Below are 21,600 nucleotides of genomic sequence, written 5' to 3'. Positions count from 1 at the left end.
GAAACAAATGAACTTTACACAGGCTTTAACGAAACACGGCTTGTAACAAAAATAAATAGGCTTTAACGAAACACGGCTTGTAACAAAAATAAATAGGCTTTAACGAAACACGGCTTGTAACAAAAAATTAAAAATTAGCAGTAAGCTTTAGTTGTCTTTTTGCACTGAGTCAATTCCTCACGCTGCTGTTTCCAATGTCTTATCATCGACTCATTAAGACCAAGCTCCCGTGCAGCAGCTCTATTTCCTTTTCCAACAGCCAGATCAATCGCCTTCAACTTGAAAGCTGCATCATATGCATTTCTCCGTGTCTTTCCCATGATAAGGGTGACAAAATGACTACCGTAATCAGAATGATGGGAAGTTTGAGAGCGCTCGATTTAATCTAAACAGTAAACAAAAAAGTTGTTTGACCTTAACCCGTTCGGCAATTTCATTGGTCTAATGAAAGCTTCATGCCGCCAAAAAACTGAGCACGTCACAGAATGTGTATTTTTTGGAGAAAAAAAAAATTTGAAAGCGGGAAAAATCCATATATTAGCCGCGTCATTGTTTAAGCCGCGAGGTTCAAAGCCTGGGAAAAAAGTTGCGGCTTATAGTCAGGAATTTACGGTAATTATATTATGAATAGGAAAGGTGGAGTTATTTCACATATGCAGCTAACAAAAATGTTTGCGCCATCCAAAATTACAACCAACTGATTGCAGCATTACTGCAAAAAATTAAGGAGGCAAGTGGAAGAAGGTAGGGAACTTCCAAAAAACATTCCTTACACCAGTATACTTCAACTGGTGACTATCCGGGAGAATAAAGAAAAAGGAGCACTCTGTTTTTGCGTAAATCATATAGATTTATTGATGAAACAAACAAAAAATAAGCTAACATTTCGTCATGAATCGCCTTCATCAGAGCCTTGAGCAGGAAATGTGTGGGAGGCACCTACTGTATATGCCCTCGTAGGGGAGTGTCCCTGCTCATCATGTCAATCAAACATGTCAATAATGTCAGTACAATAGTAGTAGCAGGTTATTCAAACAAGAGTATGATCATCATTCAAGATTCCTACACACACATTCGGGAAATTGTTTTGTTTGCCCTTTATTAAAGACCAAAATTGGCCAAAACAATCCTCATAAATATAAAAATATTCCTGTTTCATTTGAGGACCAAAATGTTGACAGCAGCCCCATACAGGTTCCAAAATAGTTGAGAAGAGATTTTCAATGTGCCAATTCCAACAGATACAAAAAAACAACGCTTGATTCAAACATTTTTCCAATTATTCCAATTCCATTATTGTACAAAATTCTTGCCACCAACAGAATGTTATGTCTATGGGGCCTACAACCATCTCAGCTCTGCAGAGTTTGCTTCGAAGAGACAGAATCATTAGATCACTTATTCTAGTATTGCCCCTGTGTAGCTTGTTTCTGGTCACAGGTTCAGGAATGGCAGAAAAATCTCAACATTTACCTCAAATTAACCCTACAAATAGCACTGTTGGGAGATTTGGAAATCAATAGTAAATCTATCAACAACATAATACTTTTAGTAAAAATATTCATCTTTAACTTACAATCTGTAGATACTATGCGATTAGAAAATTCTGAACCTTTGTGAAACATCACAGCACAGTTGAAAAATATATGGCACATGGAAATCATAAGAGGGCAATTTATGGAAATAGCTGGGATGGACTGAGAGTAGCTGAGGGGTGGGTTTAAAGCTCATGTTTAAAAGCTCATGTTCTATAATATTTATGACTAAAAACACAATATATAATGTATACCGTATGCGTTTGGGTACCTTCTATCCAAATGTGATGTATGTCAACTATGTAACTACTGTGAAGAAAAGAAAGAGAGATGTGCCATGTATGAAAGATGTGTGTACAGTAGATGTACATTTAAGCTTTATTTTGGTCCAATTATTTTGGTCCTCCGAAGAGGGGAGGTGGTGGATGGGCCAATAAAAAAATTAAAAATAATAACAAATAAAGTGATTACTTTTATTTTTGCTTTAACAATATTTCCTGGTTTAGACTGTACAAAACGAAATATATTACCAATTGATATATATTGTATATGAGCTATGACACTTAATCTTACTGTTTATAACACAGCTATAAAACCACAATGATGACATAATCAAACATGCTGTACTAACGTCAGCGTTGGTGGTATTTCTTAATTAGTTTGTCAGGTGTCACTGTTGAATGCACAAAGCACAAAGTCCACTCTTTATATCCATCATTGAAGGGATCCACACTCAGCATTCCACCAGGCAGTCAATATCAATATCCATAGATAACTGGAAATGAATAGTAAAAAATTAAAAATACAAATAATAATAAAACCATGGTTTTAGGTGGGCTCCAACTTAATGTGATGGCAATGGTCATTTGACCGAAGCTGTAATACTGAAGAATACACTACTTACCAGTGTGCTAGTATTGTATGACACTGTAGGCTCGATCTGGATCTAATGCAGTTGAGTTGATCAAATCACCTACAGCAGAGGAAGTCAAAACACAAATAAATAAACAAACAGACAGTGGCATGTCATTAAAAGGAAAACAAAGAACAGTTTATTAATATTTTCAATGATGGATTATATCTGACAACTTTGTCATAATATCTATATATCTCAGTAAGTTTTTAACATATACCTCTGGTATTGGTTGGATTAGGCAATGGTCTCCTGATTTTCACAAAACAGACAAAATAGAAATCGACATGACATGATGAAAATTATTATGAAAAATAATCTTTTTGTGGTAAAGGGGAAAATCATCATCTGCTGTGTGTGTGTTGTTCCCCTTTCAATATATTATTGGTCCCCCCCCTCCAAAAAAAACATTTATTGATAAAATCGCTCTCACCTGGTGATAGATGGAGCTATTTGGGTGGCTGATGGTGCTACGGGGACCCTCTGACTGCTGTAGAAGTTCTCATACAGAATAGGAGCTGAGAAGTGAGGACAGAGCAGGTCAGGGGGTGAGTAGTGAGTACAACTACAATAAACAACTAGACTGTCAAGGAGGGGGACCCGGACACACATAACAAGGCTAATGCCTACATAAAAGCATCAAGGATGACACAAAAAAAGTCTGATTTTCATTGTAGCCCTTGGATGACCTATAATGTATTGTATGTGCCTGTTGTTTTCTTTGGATGACAAATGCAATCTGTGAAGAGTGAGGAACTGTACCTGGTGGTTTGTCCCCAGTCCGTCTGAGGTTCACAAAGTGTTCAATGTCCTCCTGTATGTCACAATGTTCAAGAGACTTCCTCACTTCCTCATATAGCTGAACACGCAGACAAACAAGTTAGAAACATGCAATATGGAAGGTCACTTACAGCCACAATCCTTCATGCTATTCTTTGGGTATCATTTACTAAAAAATTAACATTGAATACCAGTAACTACTGCAGATTGCATCTTGATGAGTCGCTAGGAAATAAAGCATTTGAAGTGTGACTTTACCTCATCGCTGGTGACACACTGCTGGGAGAGCTGGTTGAGATGAGTCCACACCATGTTCCTTAGAGTGTTGATCCTCTCAACTTCCTGCTTCTCAAATACCTGGATGTAACAGAGCACTAAATGATATACAGTGACTTCAAAAAGTATTCATTCCCCCACGTTTTGTTGTTCCAGCCTGAATTCAAGATGGATTAAATATGTTTTTTCTCACCGATCTACACGCAATACCCCTAACGACAAAGTGTAAACATGTTTTTATAAATGTTAGCAAATTTATTGAAAATAAAATACATAAATATCTCGTTTACATAAGTATTTACAAGCCTGAGACAATACTTGGTAGAAGCCCCTTTGGCAGCGATTACAGCAGTGAGTCTTTCTGGGTAAGTCTCTAAGAGCTTTCCACACCTGGATTGTTCAACATTTGCCCATTATTCTTTAAAAAATTCTTCAAGCACGGTCAAATTGGTTGTTGATCATTGCTAGACAACCATTTTCAGGTCTTGCCATACATTTTCAGGTAGATTTAAGTCAAAACTGTAACTCATCTTCTTGGTAAGCAACTCCAGTGTAGATTTGGCCTTGTGTTTTAGGTTATTGTCCTGCTAGAAGGGGAATTCATCTCCCAGTGTCTGGTGGAAAGCAGACTGAACCAGGTTTTCCTCTAGGATTTTGCCTGTGCTTAGCTCCATTCCATTTCATTTTTATCCTGAAAAACTCCCCAGTCCTTAAAGATTACAAGCGTACCCATAACATGATGCAGCCACCACTATGCTTGAAAATATAGAGTGGTACTCAGTACTGTGTTGTATTGGATTTTCCCCAAACATAACACTTTGTATTCAGAACAAAAAGTGAATTGCATAACCACATTTTTTTGCAGTATTACTTTAGTGCCTTGTTATAAAGAGGATACATGTTTTGGAAACTTTTTATTCTGTACAGCAGGGTTTCCCAAACTCGGTCCTTGGGACTCCAAGGGTTGCACGTTTTGATTTTTGCCCTAGCACTATACAGCTGATTCAAATAATCATCTAATCATTAAGCATTGATAATTTGAATCAGCTGTGTAGAGTTAGGGCCGAGTTTAGGAAACACTGCTGTACAGGCTTCCTTTTTTCCCCTCAGTCAATTAGGTTAGTATTGTGGAGTAACTACAATGTTGTTGATCCATCCTCAGTTTTCTCCTATCACAGTCAATAAACTCTGTAACTGTTGCCATTGGCCTCATGGTGAAATCCCTGAGCGGTTTCCTTCTTGTCCGGCATAGTAAAAATATTACAAATAATATACAAGTAATACAGTATTTAACTAACAAACCAACAAAATACTATGATGCTTTCTGGCCCTTACCTCACATGCTTTGACATGCTCTTTCTGCCAGTCCTCCCTGATTTTCTCCAGCGCAGTCACATTCTGCATGTATAGCCTGTCTGGGATTCCAATCAGAGAATATACATCTTTGGAGACCATACTATCAGTGCATAACCTAGATGATGATTTGTGGTTTTCCCTGTTTATGGTGGATACGAGCCAAAAGGATAATAGGTTGTCATTCTTACCAGCTACCTCTGCATTCATTTTTGCTTGATTTGTTCTTGCAAATAGCTGAAAGTGATAAAGAAGAAAAACACTGAGGACATATTCGGTACTTTATGTAACCCTTCCTTGTGTTCAGGTCGTTACTTTAGTTATTTTTGTTTAAGTATACAGTAAAAGTACGACGTCTTTTTGAAAAATGTCCACTTCATAAACAGTACAAGATAGATAGCCTTGTTCATCCTGTGGTCAATGTAGGCCTAATTCTTGTGGTCTAATTCCTGTGGTCAAAATAGGCCTGCTGTTTCCTTAGCTCAAAAGATTCTCATAGCTCACTCAGCTAATTTAGTGTCACTAGCGTTTTTGTTTATTTTTAAAGCCCCCAAGCAGTCTTTTCAATGACATGTTTAAATCATCACTATATGTCTAATAAATCCCTGTGTGTATTTATTTCATGAAAATAACACAAAATATACTTTTTATCATTTATTTCCCTGAGCCTCCTTTTGGCATTGAAATGCTCAGTCTGATTGTGTGGGAGTGTTGATACAAATGTAAATACAATATATTTACATACCGAGCCCTGTTTGGAGGATAGGATCGTCTAGACTCTAGACTAGAGCCTACCCCACTTATCCCTTCAAAGTAGGAGGATACATGTAAGGGATAATTAATGTGGGGCTATGCGTTCTATGGAAAATAATGAATGACGAATCGTATTAAACAATGCCAATAAGGTTTTTTAATTTGACTTTAGCTTTCAAAAGCAGTCCAAACATAGAACATGTAAGAATTAAATACAGCCATTGAATTCTACCGTGTTGATATACCGTGCGTTATAGGAAAATAATGCACGGTCTAGAATGCCCTTCAAGCCAATCACAAACGAGTATTCAACAATGCATTGGTATAAATGCAAATAAAAAATGACTGCTCATTGGTCAGAATAATCAGATCAGATTGTGATGACATGCTGTGGGACAAAAATTCCATCCCACCTGTGGAGGCTGAAATTTCAAATGTTTTTTTTTCTTTCAAAAAGCACTAAGAGCATGATCATTATTTTCACAATTTTAGTGTTATTTCGACCCCATAGTGTTGAAAAATTGTTTAAAAAAAAACAGGAAAACCACAATTTTGACTGCACTGTCTGTCACGTCCTGACCTTAGAAAGCTGTTATTTTCTATGGTAGAGTAGGTCAGGGCGTGACAGGGGAGTTTTTCTATGTTGTCAGGTTCTAGTTTTGTATTTCTCTGTTGGGTTTTGTTTGGGATGATCTCCAATTAGAGGCAGCTGGTCCTCGTTGTTTCTAATTGGAGATCATACATAAGTAGGTTTTCTTTTCCACCTGGGTTTGTGGGAGATTGTTTCTGAGTTAGTGTATGTGTCTACTCTGCGTCACGGTTTGTTGTTTTTGTTCGTTCAGTTTATTGTGTATGTATTGCAAAGTTTCACAGTGAAAATCAAATGTGGAACGACACACACGCTGCACTTTGGTCCGCTCCTTCCTACGACAACTGTCACTTTCATGTTTTTTTGTTGTTGTTTTTTTAATACAGTGAATAAGTTATGATGGGGGAGATAGAGGAGAAGGACATATAATGGAAAGTGGTGCAGTCAGGGTTTGAAACTTTGCCTCTGGGACAATGTGTGGTCCGTTTCTCTGAAGCTTACCTTTTCCTGCTGCTTGGCGTTACTGGTGCTTGCATTTCGGTTCATGTTCTGTTCTGCTTCCTCTTTGTCTCGACACTTTTGCTCATATGTCTTCTTTGACTGGTTAACAACATGGAATTATATTTACATTTTAGTCATTTAGCAGACGCTCTTATCCAGAGCGACTTACAATGCATACATTTCATACATTTTTTTTTTCGTGAAATAACAGGGGAAGTGGGGTTACACGTGTGAATGTGTGAAAACGCTTGACTGACTATGCTATTCTTCACTGAATGACTGATAACATGAAAGTCTCTAAAACATTCATGTCATTTGTTTGAAGTCAACGACCACAGTGTTGGTTCTGTCAATTGCTGCTACCTTAGGACAAAAAATAACTGAGGTCTGATATGATGGTGTTAAAGAACTTGAGTGCTGAAGTCTCACAAATCATAGAACCCATTTAACAACCTGTGTTCATACCGCAGCAATATTCCCCACCACCAAGCAGAGAACAGGATAACACGACAACGCATTATAAAGCACAAGGCCCCACGCAGCAGCACTGGCCAGCTCGTGGTCTAAGACGGATGAGAGAAACCGTCCAGTTACATCAACAGCGATATGAACCACAGGTAAAGTATCCCAGCCGAGATACAAACCAAGGGTGAGAAAACAGCACAGTTCCAGCAGAGATATGCACCACAGCGATACTATGCAACCCCAAACCGTGTCCGTATGAGAAGGTGCTTCCACTGTCATCAGAGCAGATCAGAGGAGTACTGCCAGCACTGCTACAGATGTGGGAGCAGCGACCACTTCCTGGCAGGTTGTCGGTTTAGAAAAACAAGGCCAACCAAAGAGGTTCCTATAAAACGAAGACAGGTTGCCCCTGTGGAACAGGGAGTAATCAGTCACACAGACACGTCCCAACACTGTACAACCTGTGGAATGAGAGAAAAGGGCCATGCACTGAAACAGTGCTCATCCTGTAAGAAAGCACTCTACTGTTCGAGAGAATGGCAAAATGAACACTGGGCTGAACACCGAAAATACTGCACACGGAGACGAATGTAACAAAATAATACTTCTGCTAAGGTAAACCCACCTTCTACTGTAACTGCCTTAGTAGGAAAACAGTGCCTTGTTGAACGCTGTCTACAGGGTCAGAGAACTCAAGCCTTGTGGGACACTGGGTCTCAGGTGTGTATCATTGATGAACTGTGGAAAGATGAAAACCTACCTGGTGTTACGCCGAGAAATGTTTCAGATATAATTGACTCACCTGACTCACTGCAGATGATAGCTGCCAATGGAATGAATATGCCTTATGTAAGTTGGATAGAAGTGACTTTCAAACTGGCATCAGAGGCGACATCCCAGCGCTCGCGATGAAGGGCTTTAAACGTGATTGAGCAAATCATCAACAACAGTGAACAGTCAGCAGGCACATGCACAAAACAGTTAAATGAGACGGTGAGAATGGCCTTTCCTAGTCTAATGAAAAACAACGTCCAGCCGTTAATAGAGTTGGCGCTAGCGAGTGCTGCATCGTCATACAAGTACCTGGTGAAAACCACAAAAGAGAAGATCGACATACCAAAAGGCACCTCTGTTCAGGTTCAATGTCGAGTGCAGACAAAGCCTGTTAAAGAGGACACCACACTGATCTTTGAGCCTGCTGTAAACCCTCAGTGGGCAGAATGACTTCTGTGAGACTCTAGTAAAGCTAAGAAAAGACGCATCTCCACATGTCTTCATTGATGTTCAGAACGTCACAGACCACGACATCATGTTAACAGGGCAACTGTAAAGTCAGTCTATCCCGCCACCATGCTGGAAAACTGTAATCAACCCCCCCCCCCCCCCCCCCCCCCATCCCCCATTGTCAACAGAGTTCAAACAGAGTGAAAATACTGAAGACTTATGGGATCTTCCTGTTGATCTGAGCCACCTCAACACACAGCAGCAACAAATCATTCACCAACTATTGAGAGAGGAATCAAGCTCATTTTCCAAATCAGACAGTGACATCGGCTGCAATGACAATCTGAATCTACGCATTTAATTAAATTACAGTGATCCTGTTGCACGAACCTACCTGTCTGTGCCGAAGCCATTATAAAGAGAGATGAAAGACTACTTGCATGACCTGATAGCACAGGGTTGGGTGGAGAAGTCCAACTCTCCTTACTCTTCCCCAGTCGTATGTGTAAGGAAAAAGGACGGTAGCTTACAACTGTGCATAGACTACAGGGAGCTGAACAGGAAGACTCACCCTGACCGCCAGCCAATACCCAGAGTACAGGATATCATGGACAGCCTTGGAGGACATTCCTGATTTTCACTCTTGGATCAGGGAAAAGCATATCACCAAGGGTTCATTGCAAAGGAAAGCAAGCCCATGACAGCCTTTGTGACCCCCTGGGGATTGTATGAGTGGGTTCGGATTCCGTTTGGACTCATGAATGCACCAGCAGCCTTCCAGCGCTGTATGGAGGAATGTTTGGATGGCTTGAAAGATGAGATCTGTATCCTGTATCTGGACGACACCCTTGTCTTCAGCAAGACCTTTGAGAACCATATCAACATATTTCGAAAAGTACTACAGAGCCTAAGAGAATATGGGATAAAGCTGAAGCCCAGAAAGTGTGAGATATTCACAGCGGAGGGATCGCTCTTTAGGGAGAATAGTGTCTGCCAAGGGAAGCAAAATCGATCCTGCTGATACTGCAGCAGTCAGAGCTCTGAAGGACAAAAGACCAAGTACAGTAGAAGGGCTCAGAGGAACCATGGGGCTGCTGAGCTACTATAGGCAATACATCAAAGACTTCTCACGCATTGCTAGCCCGCTCTACAACCTGCTCACAATGTCTCCTGAAGAAGTTACAGGTACACGCAAAGCAAAAAAATGGCAGACAAAGGGGAAAACAAGGGGATTTCACTCTCACAAATCAATGACGTGGACAGATACGCATCAACAGTTAACGGAGCGGCTGATAGATCGCTTAGTACAGCCTCCTGTACACGGTTTCCCAGACTTCTCAAAGCCGTTTATCCTTCACACAGACGTGTCAAACAAAGGTTAAGGAGCTGTGTTGTATCAGAAACAAGACAAAAAACTGAGTATGATAGCCTATGCATCTCAGACCTTGACTGCACCTGAGAAAAACTACCATCTCCACTCAGGAAAATGTGAGTTTCTAGCCCTGTACTGGTCAATCACAGTAAAGTTCCGCGACTACTTGTACTATGCACCGACCTTTACAGCCTAGAGTGACAACAATCCCCTTACCTACATCTGATCGACCGCCAAGCTGAACGCAACAGAGTGCAGATGGGTTGCAGAACTCGCCAATTTCCATTTCACTATCAGATATTGTCCAGGCAAAGAGAACATTGGCGCTGACAGTTTGTCCAGAATGCCAATAGACATCGAAACACTGATGAGAGAATGTTCAGAGGAGTTGAAATCGGACTCATTAGGAGCAACTCAAACATATCCTGGTCAATGGCAGTCTCCGCTGTGTATGCAGCAACAACAGAAACCAGATCCATCACGCCTTTCTCAAAAGCAGAGATACCGACAGGCACAAAGAGAAGGTGAGAGTATCGACCCAGTGATGGAACACAAACTGTCAAGTTCAAAACCAAAAGGGCAAGAACTGAAAACATTCAACATGAAAAGCAGATGTCTTCTTCAAGAGTGAGACAAGCTCAACTTGGATGAGAGTGGTATCCTCCATCGCAAGACACTATGGGGTATTGTGTGTAGGCCAGTGACAAAAAAAATCTCAGTTTAATCCATTTTAAATTCAGGCTGTAACACAACAACATGTGGAACAAGTCGAGGGGTGTGAATACTTTCTGAAGGCACTGTATGTAATAATAAAATGTACTAACTTATAATAACTTCCCATTCATTCGAGATGCCCCAGTACATATAATGTAACTTCCTATTTATTTGAGAGGATCCCCCCCTTATTAACTTCTCATGGCTGTTGATGAATTTCCCACTTTTTAGAGGAAGGATTACTTGTTTCACATTTTGGTAACATGATGACTGAAACTAGACATGACTTTAGATAACAGATGGGATGATAACTGGTGGTTTGATTAATAATATAGGAAAGTTTTCCAGCTTACCTCCATGGTTTTCTTGAACTGTGTGGCCCTCTGTTTGTGTAGGACATCCATCTGTTGTTCTGCCTGCAAATAAGAAGTGTCAAAGATATTATATGGTACCCAAGACAATAGAGATGATATATCCATGATTTGCAATTACAGTGTGCATTATCACATCCATGCAGGACGCTTTGATATAAGCAGTTATAAGTGGTTGATCACTATAAACGCATTCACTATTAAGCAGAGTGCACTGTATTAGCAATGCATTATTAGGTCTATAAGTAATGAAAGATTTAAAAAATGTCCTACATTTATTTCAGGGGTTTAAGTAGTTGATAGAATGCAACGGTACCTTTTTCCTTGTCTCTTTCTGTCTCTCCCTGAAGTCCTCCAGTTTTTTTGCCTCATCCCTCATTGTTTGTGCCAGTTGTAGGTGTGACAAACTCACATGTTCAGTCTCTATGTTGTAAAAGAGGGTTTGAGTGAATGAGTCAATTATGTGGACGACACAACACACATCACATGGAAATACCAACTCATAGCACGGTCATCATCGTATATCATCAGGCACATTGTTGTGACTGCAACACTTACGCAGTTTGAACACATCCAGCGATCTCTTCAGTGTGCTAAACAAACACACAAATAACGTAAAATGATGAAATGTAATTTATGCAAAACAACCTGACCTCACATAACAAAGAATCATTAAGAATGAAGAAAATTAGCTGTTTGATGAATCGGTTTAAGATCCCCTCCCCCCTCCCCCCTCCCACCTTACCGGAAAAGGCCTTAACCACAAAACCATTTGAAGCATGTGACCAAACTGAAACAGGATGGACACTCAAACCACTGGCAGAATCCTTCTCAACAGAAAAAGGCCCCAACAGTAATTCAATCGTGTAACACAAATGCACTAATAACGCTCATGCATTAATGCATACTTTTATCTCGCTGTGTAGTGCTGCATGGTCAATGAGCCGTTGAAGCGTGCAGACCATCTTACAACGCGCCAAAAAATGGGTTTGGTCAACTTCAGACAGTGCTGTCAGTGGGCAGATCCACAGCCTTCTAGTGTGCCATCTGAAGGCTGCATGCCAGGCAATATCAACAACCCAAACATTAAAAAAAAAAAAAAAATTATAACTGTTTTTGCTTCGTCATTATCGGGTATTGTCTATAGATTGACGAGGAAAACAAATATTTAATCCATTTTTAGAATAAAGGCTTTATTGTGGAAAAAGGCGTCTGAAAACTTTCTGAATTCACTGTAAGTTTGCATTTACTTGTCTTGTTTGAGACAGACTGGCACCAGGGTAATAACAAGGCTATTAAACATGTTATGTGATGCTTTTAAGGGCTTCAACAAAGCCCATTACAAGGGCATCTCTACCTTCAATAGCAGGCCTTTCAAATTATGTCTGTATACATTTTTACAGTGTCTGACTGATGGCAAGCAATATCGACTAGAGCATGAATAACATCGGCAACAACAGACTGACTTACTTCATCTCATTGCACCCACACATCTTCTTGGAGAGGCCCAGTAGCTCTTTGGCATACTTCTCCTCTATGGATGCTCTGAAAGATGACCAAACACATCTCTTCAGAGGTGCATTCAACAAGGTAAACCGTTCACAAATGTTATCTACAATATGTGCATGAGAGAACATTCGGCTATAGTGTGAAGATTTGCACCACAGAAGGTGTCCATGAGATAAAGAAAATTTAAATATAGACAACTTTCACCATAACTGCTTTTTTTCCCTACATATGACTGCAATATATTTGCAAAACCACACTTTATATCTTTCAATATGACAGTGTTATAATGGGCTGTGTCCTGATTGCACAGTCTGTATTGTGCTTTGATTAATGATTACACAGTACAGTATACCAGGGAGAAAGAAGGAATTAATTTTGTCCCCCTACACCAAACACGATCACGACACGCAGATTAAAATATCAAAACAAACTCTGAACCAATTACATTAATTTGGGAACAGGTCGAAAAGCATTAAACATTTATGGCAATTTAGCTAGTTAGCTTGCACTTGCTAGCTAATTTGTCCTATTTAGCTAGCTTGCTGTTGCTAGCTAATTTGATAGCTGTTGCTAGCTAAACATTGAGTTGTTATTTTACCTGAAATGAACAAGGTCCTCTACTCCAACAATTAATCCACACATAAAACGGTCAACCGAATCGTTCCTAGTCATCTCTCCTCCTTCCAGGCTTTTTCATCTTTGAACTTATATGGTGATTGGCATCTACACTTTCATAGCATTACCACGAAAACCGGCAAAACAGTTCGTCTTTCAATCACCCATGTGGGTTTAACCAATGAGGAGATGGCAAGTGGGTACCTGCTTCTATAAACCAATGAGGAGATGGGAGAGGCAGGACTTACAGCACAATCTGGGTGAGAAATAGAAAGGAGTTCTATTTTAGCCTTTGGCAACGCAGACGCTCGTTGACGCGCGCGAGCAGTGTGGGTGCAATAATTGAATAACATAGATTTCAAAATGTATTTTGCAACGCTCACAGTGTGGTCAGCCTATAACACGGGACACGTCAGGGAGTGTTTTTTGTGTGTCAGTGTAAATAACGTCGGGTCCGGGAGCCGCAACAGGTTCCCCTGCCTCCGCCAGCTCGTCAGGCTCCCCTGCCTCCGCCGGCTCGTCAGGCTCCCCTGCCTCCGCCGGCTCGTCAGGCTCCCCTGCCTCCGCCGGCTCGTCAGGCTCCCCTGCCTCCGCCGGCTCGTCAGGCTCCCCTGCCTCCGCCGGCTCGTCAGGCTCCTCTGCTTCCACCGGCTCGTCAGGCTCTCATGCCTCCGCCGGCTCGTCAGGCTCCCCTGCCTCCACCGGCTCGTCAGGCTCCCCTGCCTCCGCCAGCTCGTCAGGCTCCTCTGCTTCCACCGGCTCGTCAGGCTCTCATGCCTCAGCCAGATTGCCAGGCTCCCCTGCCTCAGCCAGTCTGGCAGGTTCCCGCGCCCCAGCTGGCTCAACAGGCTCCCGCGCCTCAGCAGGGGTGACTGGTCCACTCCTGATCCTCGGGTTCGTCCCCTTTGTCGGCGTCCTGCGGCTGGAGCCGCACGTCGGGGAGGGGGTACTGTCACGTATACTCCCTCTCCGGCCTCTAGGTCATCAGGCTGCTGATTATCCCGCACATCTATCACCATCGTCAGGCGCACCAGCGCCTCATGACACTCACCTGGATTCCATCACCTCCTTGATTATCTTCCCTATATCTGTCTCTCCCCTTGGTTCTTTCCTCAGGTGTTATTGACTCTGTTTCATGTCGGTGCGTTGTTTGCGTTTCGTGTTAATTGTTTTGTTTGTTTGTTTATTTATTAAAACACTCACTCCCTGTACTTGCTTCCCGACTCTCAGGGCACTCGTTACAGAGACAATAAAATCAAACATAGAAATTATTCATAATATGAACTTTGATGAACTATGCTGTAACAGTTGGTCAGGAAAGGTTTCTATTTAGATTAGGAGGAAATTCTCCCCCTTCAAATCTTGTGGTGTATTACATAGTAACGAGGTACTATCTAGAACCTTAAAGGGTTCTTTGGCTATCCCCATAGGATAACCCCTTGAAGAACCCTTTGTGGTTGCAGGTAGAACCCTTCTCTACAGAGGGTTCCACCTAGAACCCCAAATAGTTCTACTTGGAACCACTTCATCTTGGGCCTAACAACACACGTGCCAATATATCCTCCAAAACCGGCTTCTCTGGCATTACCACTTAAATGACTTTCTTATCTTACTTCTGTATCGTGGAACGAATCCTCATGCCCTTTGAAAAGGTCGGCCCACAACAAAACATTGCTGATTTTCAGTGAAAATAAACAAACAACAACAAGAACAACATGGCAGCAGAACCTGTGGGCGCTGTCACCTATAACAGAATGATAGCATTCATAGTCTCTTTTTCATAGTATATTCTCTGTAGTACACTGTTGATAAAATAGAAAAAAAACAAACACCATTGTGTCGTAAAACCGTGAAAAGTAGTGCACCTATGCTGATATCTGGTGTTCGGAGGGTGTTTAAACGTAGACCCAAGTGTTATGATACACTGATTGAATTTCTAAACGGAAGTACTCTGAAGTGGTTCTTTAATCTGAATAATTGTGTTTTAAGTGAGTGTTGTAAAAACACTTTTTTTCACATCCTGACCATAGTAAGTTGTTATTTTCTATGGTAGAGTAGGTCAGGGCGTGACAGGGGGTTTTTCTAGTTTAGTTTTTCTATGTTGTTATGTTCTAGTTTTGTACTTCTATGTTGGGCTTTGTTTGAGATGATCTCCAATTAGAGGCAGCTGGTCATCATTGTCTCTAATTGGAGGTCATATTTAAGTTGCTGTTTGTCCCACCTGGGTTTGTGGGAGATTCATTTTGAGTAGTGTATGTTTCACCTCTGCGTCACGGTTTGTTGTTTTGTCATTCAGTTTATTTATGCATTGCATAGTTTCACAGTATAAATAAAATGTGGAACGACACAGGCTGCACTTTGGTCCGCTCATTCCTACGACAGCCGTGACACTTTTTGATGTTTCAGTGCATGTAAAAGGCAGCATCAACACATAAAAAGTATGTTTTGACAGACTGTCTCGCATCCAATCTGATGGTTTTAAATTGCAAATGGTTTATAGCATAAATATTGATTGATGATGATTTTCAGTCAATATTTGATTGATGATGTTCAGTCAATATTTTAATCAACATTTTAAAGAAGACACTGGGAACTGAATACTTTTCCTAGGATAGACCGTGGCACTAATTATAGGCTACTTTGCTAGGACCCATTGTAAGATGATAAATATTGTTACAATCAAAATGTTTAGGGCAATCTAAGTTATAGCAGAGGTACCATGAAGTAATGTGTAAAATGGGCCTTCATCACTGGTATTCATGTGAGGTGGATGTGAACCCAGGTCCTGCTTGTCAAAACACTGTCTTAATGCTCTCAGCCAGTCTTCAGGAATAAACGGTTGTGCTGAACCACCCTTGTTATACTGAGCACATGTGGCCCGATTCAGACTTGAGATAAGTAGACCTAGCATGGACTCCATAAAACATGGATTCAAGTAATGTTGAATCAACTTATCTCAAGTCTGAATAGGGCCTAGGAAGATTTTTTTGGGGGGGCGAAATTCCATCTTTATTATGGCGTGAAAGTTGGAAAGGCAGAAGCAGGAATTGAACCCTCAAACCTCCAATTTCTTTGGATTTTACCCACTCAACCACAGTCACTTACCGTATGATGAACTTGGGCCCCCTATTTAAAGGCAAAGGTTTAGATTAAAGGCAAAATGTGAACTTCAAACTCTCACACCATGATCTGTTTCACCTGTTTTGTGCTTGTCTCCACCCCCCCACCAGGTGTCGCCCATTTTCCCCTGTGCATTTATACCTGTGTTTTCTGTTTGTCTGTTGCCAGTTCATCTTGTCTCGTCAAGCCTACCAGCGTGTTTTTTTTCACATACTCCTGTTCTCTCTAGTCCCTGTTTTCTAGTTCTTCCGGGTTTTGATCATTCTGCCTGCCCTGACCCTGCCTGCCATTCTGTACCTTACTGACTCTGGCTTGTTTACTGACCTCTGCCTACCCTGAGCCTGCCTGCTGTTCTGTACCTTACTGACTCTGCCTACCCTGAACCTGCCTGCTGTTCTGTACCTTACTGACTCGGCCCTGGATTACTGACCTCAGCCTGCCCTTGACCTGTAGATTGCCTGCCCTCTGTTTTGTTATTAAACATCTGTGATTCAAACTGTCTGCATCTGGGTCTTATCCTGAGTCCTGATACAGACATTGTGCTGCCGTACTGTTCAGAATTCTCCCAGTTAGAGGCATGGAGGTGGAGAGGGGGCATTCGTGGAAGATGTGCCCTCCAGCAAACTCTATGGTCGAGTAAAAAAAACTGCCATGTTTGTTGGTCGTTCACGAACTCAGGTGAAAGCACACCAGATGCTCAGATTAAACTCTCCATAACAATCCAAGGAAGTATGTGTCAATGAAAATGTGAGTACAAAATGTTATCACATTAAGGAAGGAAACAGAAAAGTAATTCACTCAATAAAAACATGGGTTTTGTGTAGAATTTCAGCCACTAATGCTTAGTAGTCAAAGTCGAACAGCAATTTTGATGAATTGATCAGTTTTCATGATGCCACATGTCATTGTTTGCAGTTTTGCATCTTTCGTGCACTTGTTTTAAATTTAGGCAGGCTTTTCAGTTAATACTGCTGGCTTGTTTGCCTGGTAACTTTATGAGCTTTGTCTATTATTTGATGTATGACCCACATGTTATGTGCTACAGTAAATAGCCACAGCAAATTTAGCCTGCTCTAGCATTGGCCTACCCCATTCATAGATGCTAACTGCTTTAGCGCCGATTGACGATCCTTACCAAAGCCAGTGAAGACAAGAATCACAAACTAATGCCAACTGAATTGTCAGCTGTCAATCATATCATCATCTCAACTCTACTGTCATTCAATCCATGTGAACAACTTTCCATGACATGTACCATCATCTGAACAGAAAGACTCTGGTCTGAGACATTAAGGTAATGGATGACTTGAGCCCTGGGCTGAAGGTTTGTACAAGGTTTGTTTAAGTGCTACTGCTCACATAAGCAGTCATTGCATGTCTTTTTCCCCATTGATATACAATATAATTCTATATTTCTGAAGAATATTAATATGATAAATAGCTTCGAAGATCTTTGAACTGTCTTTATGAATATAAAAATATGAAAGACCTGTTCAAGTTGTCATTTGATCGTTTGCAAAGAAAATAAAACATTTGAAGCTTCAGAATCATGTCTTGAATAAGTAATTTTGTACTATTTAATTATCGTTCTGGACTAACGTATTCATTTGTTCTTTCACAAAACAATCTTGTGTCCTATGTTAAAGTGGAATGTACATTTGACCTTTTGGAATTACTGTAGAGTTTGTCAACATGCCATATAAGAGCAGTGAATAAACACTTAGAAAAGGGATAACCATTTACAGTATTTGGAAACTAATTCTGCACTAGACAGTAGGCTTAGGTGGTATATCGTATATACCGTATACTGAGGTATTTGGAAATAGCCATTGGATTGTTTTTCAATACTGTTTAAACTATTTATTTGAAGTTTTTCAATACATTTGTATATTTTAAAAGTTTTTAACCGGAGAAAAGTAGGCTGGCTACACCGAGAAAAGTATTGGAGAAAAGTAGCTACACATCAGTCAGAGCTAGGGTGACCACATGTCCCGGATTGTGTGGGACAGTCCCACATTTTGTCCCTTTGTCCCGCAACAAAAACAATTATGTGCCACATTTTATCAACAAATGAAAACACCACTAATTTAGACAAAAGGTCGATTTGTTCCGTATTTCATTCAGACTTCCTATTAATTCGATGACAATTTACATTCCAACCTCTCTTTTGTGGTCACTTTGCGCTTATGACATGATATTACATCATAAGGATGTGGTGTTGTGTCACGCCCTGATCTGAGAGAGACGTTTTTCTCTGTTTAGTTAGGTCAGGGTGTGATATGGGGTGGGCATTCTATGAATTTTATTTCTATGTTTTGGCCAGGTATGGTTTCCAATCAGAGGCAGCTGTCTATCGTTGTCTCTGATTGGGAACCATACTTAAGCAGCTCTTTTTCCCTCCTTGAGTTGTGGGATCTTGTTTTTGGGTAGCTGCCTTTGAGCAGCCCCAGAATGTCACGTTTATTCTGTTTATTGTTTTGTTCGGTTTCACTTCTAAATAAAGGATGTGGAATTACCGGCACGCTGCGCCTTGGCTTATTTATGACTGGGAGTTCGAGGACAGTGATTGTGACATGCTGGTGATAAATACTTCTCCAATCATTGTTGAGATCTGATATTAACATAGACCAATGTCATATCGTCAACCAATCACATTTGTCAAATCCTTTTAGGCTAAATTCCAGCTAAACTTGGAGAGGACAGTTAACTACCGGTACTTACAAAAACTGCATCTAACGAAAAGCTTCAAAAAGTAAGTAAATAGCCATATTAGACTGAATGATAAGATAATTTCATCAAACCCTCAATGCTCATTAGTTGCTCATTCAACATATTTGCTGATACTTCACTCAAGCCCGTTTTAAAAGTCTCCCTAACTAAGACCAACCAGAAATGTTTCCTTGGCCACATATTCCCAGATTGTCATAAAACTGCCAGTCTCTCATTTATGGATCACAACATTTTGTGGGAGGCTTGCTCGTTGCAGCGGGAGGGAGATTTTTGTGTATGTGAAAAACATATTCAGGTGTAGGCTACACTATACTGCAAATGTCCCACTAAATCTTCCCGTTGTCCCGCATTAGGGTATTTTAAATGTGGTCACCCTAGTCAGAACGCTGTCTGCTGACAGAAAGCCCGTTTGTGAATTCTCATCCGAGTGGAAAGTGCAACTGAAGCACAAAATTAGTCTGATGCCGAGCAGAAATTACAGGAAGCATTCTAGATCTTCGTTTATAAAACGCAGCAAGATATTTCTTATGAGTAACAAAAAAAATCTTTCGTGAAATATGCAAAATTCTGCATTAATGCGACCCCTAATTTATAGTGTTCGCTTTCTTAATTGTTTGAGAAGTCAAAGCCTTTTGGGTGAGTTATCTGTACAGCTGCCACTGCTCGATTTCCTTGCGTTTTTTCTCCTCTCCGTTCTTGGCCTGTCTGCTCTGAGCAGAGTACAGTGTGTACACATGCTGCTTCAGAGTCAGTACTGTTCTTCCTTCAGACAAGCATGTGTCAAAAGTTTGTTCATTTGCACAATGTCTCTCATTCACATTCGCTTGTAAATGTCCAAACTCACCATAAAATAACATTCGGTAGCTCTTACCTATATATTGATAACTTTATGAGCTGGATTGACTGTCTTTGCAATTAGTTTACTTTCATTTGTGCTTGTTAGCATATTTAGCTATCAGCCTCCAAGGAAATTCGCAATTACTTGTGCTAATTTCGTTAGCATTCTGGTACTAGACGATTAATGGGCTTTTTTGCATTCTTGACTCCACTTACTAAGCCAGTAATACTCTAAATCCCAGTATGAGCGAAGGACTGTATAACCTTATGAATATCTGGATACCACACAACCCTACTAGACAGGATTTGAAACACCACAATAGTGTTTTAGAAGTTTTAGAGAAAGGAAACGACACCAAAAGAGATGTAATCTAATTCTTTACCACATAGGACTAGAAACGCCATAATTTCAACCTTTTCCGGGATAGTGCTCCCAGGCCATGGCAAGGTGTTGCACAACTCTTGATTATGTGGTGCTACAACATGCCACGTCATACTCCATAACACCTCAGGATGAATGTTTCAGTACCCTCACAACCATGTTTCAATAGCAGCAAAATGAAGATTTTCTTTAAGGTGGTGGCAGTTCAGTTGGGCACTAGTTAGTGTTACAAAGCACTTCATTTGTAACAGTGTAATCTGAGGATTCAATGCATGGTTTCTATTGGACGATATCTTACATGATTTCTCACCTGGCTTTCATGAAGTCTTCTATCTCCTTGCATGTCTTCTTGCCATTGTTGAGGTGCTGGATGATACGGTCATAACCCCCAGTGTCGGTGAAATCCCCGTTCTGGCAATTTGGGGAATGTGGAAAAGCAATACATAATCACGGAACACCATGGAGTGCCTCTCACACCCTCCCAGTAGTAGTCATTCCAACCCCAATACACCTCACTGCATTGCCTTTTAATAGTCTATCAAAAAGGAAACAACTCATTCCAAAAATTCAGAGAGAAGACCCCCAAGTGCTCCAACCAAAATTATCCATAATGTAAAAGGTCCCCAATAGGCTACAGCACACAAGACATCAAACAATGGAAACAATAAAGAAAAGAGTAATGAAGCAATATAAGTATTTTGTGAGCCTGAATAAATTGGTGTTTTGTGTGCTAAACTGCAGTTGAAGTTACCTGTAATGTATGTCTGCATGAGAGAATGACATAATAATTTTAACCACATGTGATTTGAGAGGTACAGTAGGCCTACAGATGTAGAATATTTAAATTTGAGCCAGTTCGCTACAGCAGGAAAATAATCCTGCAGCAAGAGCATATGCGAATTATAAAGGGGATTACAATTAATGGACAGTTTGTCAGTTTACGTATGGTAAAATCAAATGAGATGAAATGACCAACTACAGAAGACTTTTTAAACCTCAAATACATTACAAGTTTTACATTTCCTGCATTGATATAGCCTACACTGTAGCGGTATACTCCTAAACCCTGCCATTCTGATTTGCATCTAGACATTACGTTTTCAAAAGGACCAGAACCAAATCCATGCAGTATGTAATATTCTAAAAAAGTTAAATTACGAAACAAATAGACATAGCTAGACCTGTTCCATTATTGTGTAGGCGTATGTTGTTTACAACCTTATAAATGAAAGAACACATTTGCAAAACGTATTACATGAAAATCATATTTAGATCTCTAAAAACAAATAGCTCTGCAATCACATTTGTACTCACCCAAAAGCAATCCTTAAAGTGAAGTTCTCTCATTGTAGACAAGAATAACGGCAGTAGAACTCTTCAAATTCCGCAGCTTGTTACCGTGCGAGCGACTGACGAACTTCTCAATGGAGGGTGCGTTTACGACTCATACCGCAACGGAGCACTAAACTCCTTCTCTGGGTCCTGACGACCGGGGAGAGACTCCTACCGACCTACGAGCACAATAGATTCTGTTGGATTTGGTGCCACTTGGTGGTCACAT

The 21,600-nt window shown here is 40.6% G+C and overlaps 1 protein-coding gene across 2 annotated transcripts; it reads right to left on the bottom strand.

Annotated features, from left to right (window-relative positions):
- Positions 1 to 1,994: 1,994 nt before the first annotated feature.
- Positions 1,995 to 21,516, bottom strand: ppip2 (Proline-serine-threonine phosphatase-interacting protein 2). Of its 2 annotated transcripts, none has more exons than XM_014124482.3 (15): positions 21,354 to 21,516; positions 20,350 to 20,450; positions 12,317 to 12,391; positions 11,405 to 11,439; positions 11,163 to 11,269; positions 10,829 to 10,891; positions 6,701 to 6,799; positions 5,049 to 5,094; positions 4,840 to 4,919; positions 3,487 to 3,585; positions 3,211 to 3,262; positions 2,882 to 2,966; positions 2,669 to 2,700; positions 2,440 to 2,508; positions 1,995 to 2,310 (listed from the first exon to the last, which is right to left on the bottom strand). In XM_014124482.3, the coding sequence occupies exons 1-14, from the start codon at positions 21,384 to 21,386 to the stop codon at positions 2,447 to 2,449; spliced, it is 969 nt and encodes a 322-aa protein (XP_013979957.1). In that variant the 5' UTR covers positions 21,387 to 21,516; the 3' UTR covers positions 1,995 to 2,310; positions 2,440 to 2,446.
- Positions 21,517 to 21,600: the final 84 nt, after the last annotated feature.

The sequence above is a fragment of the Salmo salar genome, chromosome 01 (assembly GCF_965601325.2).
Source record: "Salmo salar chromosome 01, fSalSal1, whole genome shotgun sequence".
Lineage (NCBI taxonomy): Eukaryota > Metazoa > Chordata > Actinopteri > Salmoniformes > Salmonidae > Salmo > Salmo salar.
The sequence above is the reverse complement of the archived record's forward strand: the minus strand, read 5'-3'. Positions and strand labels throughout refer to the sequence as shown.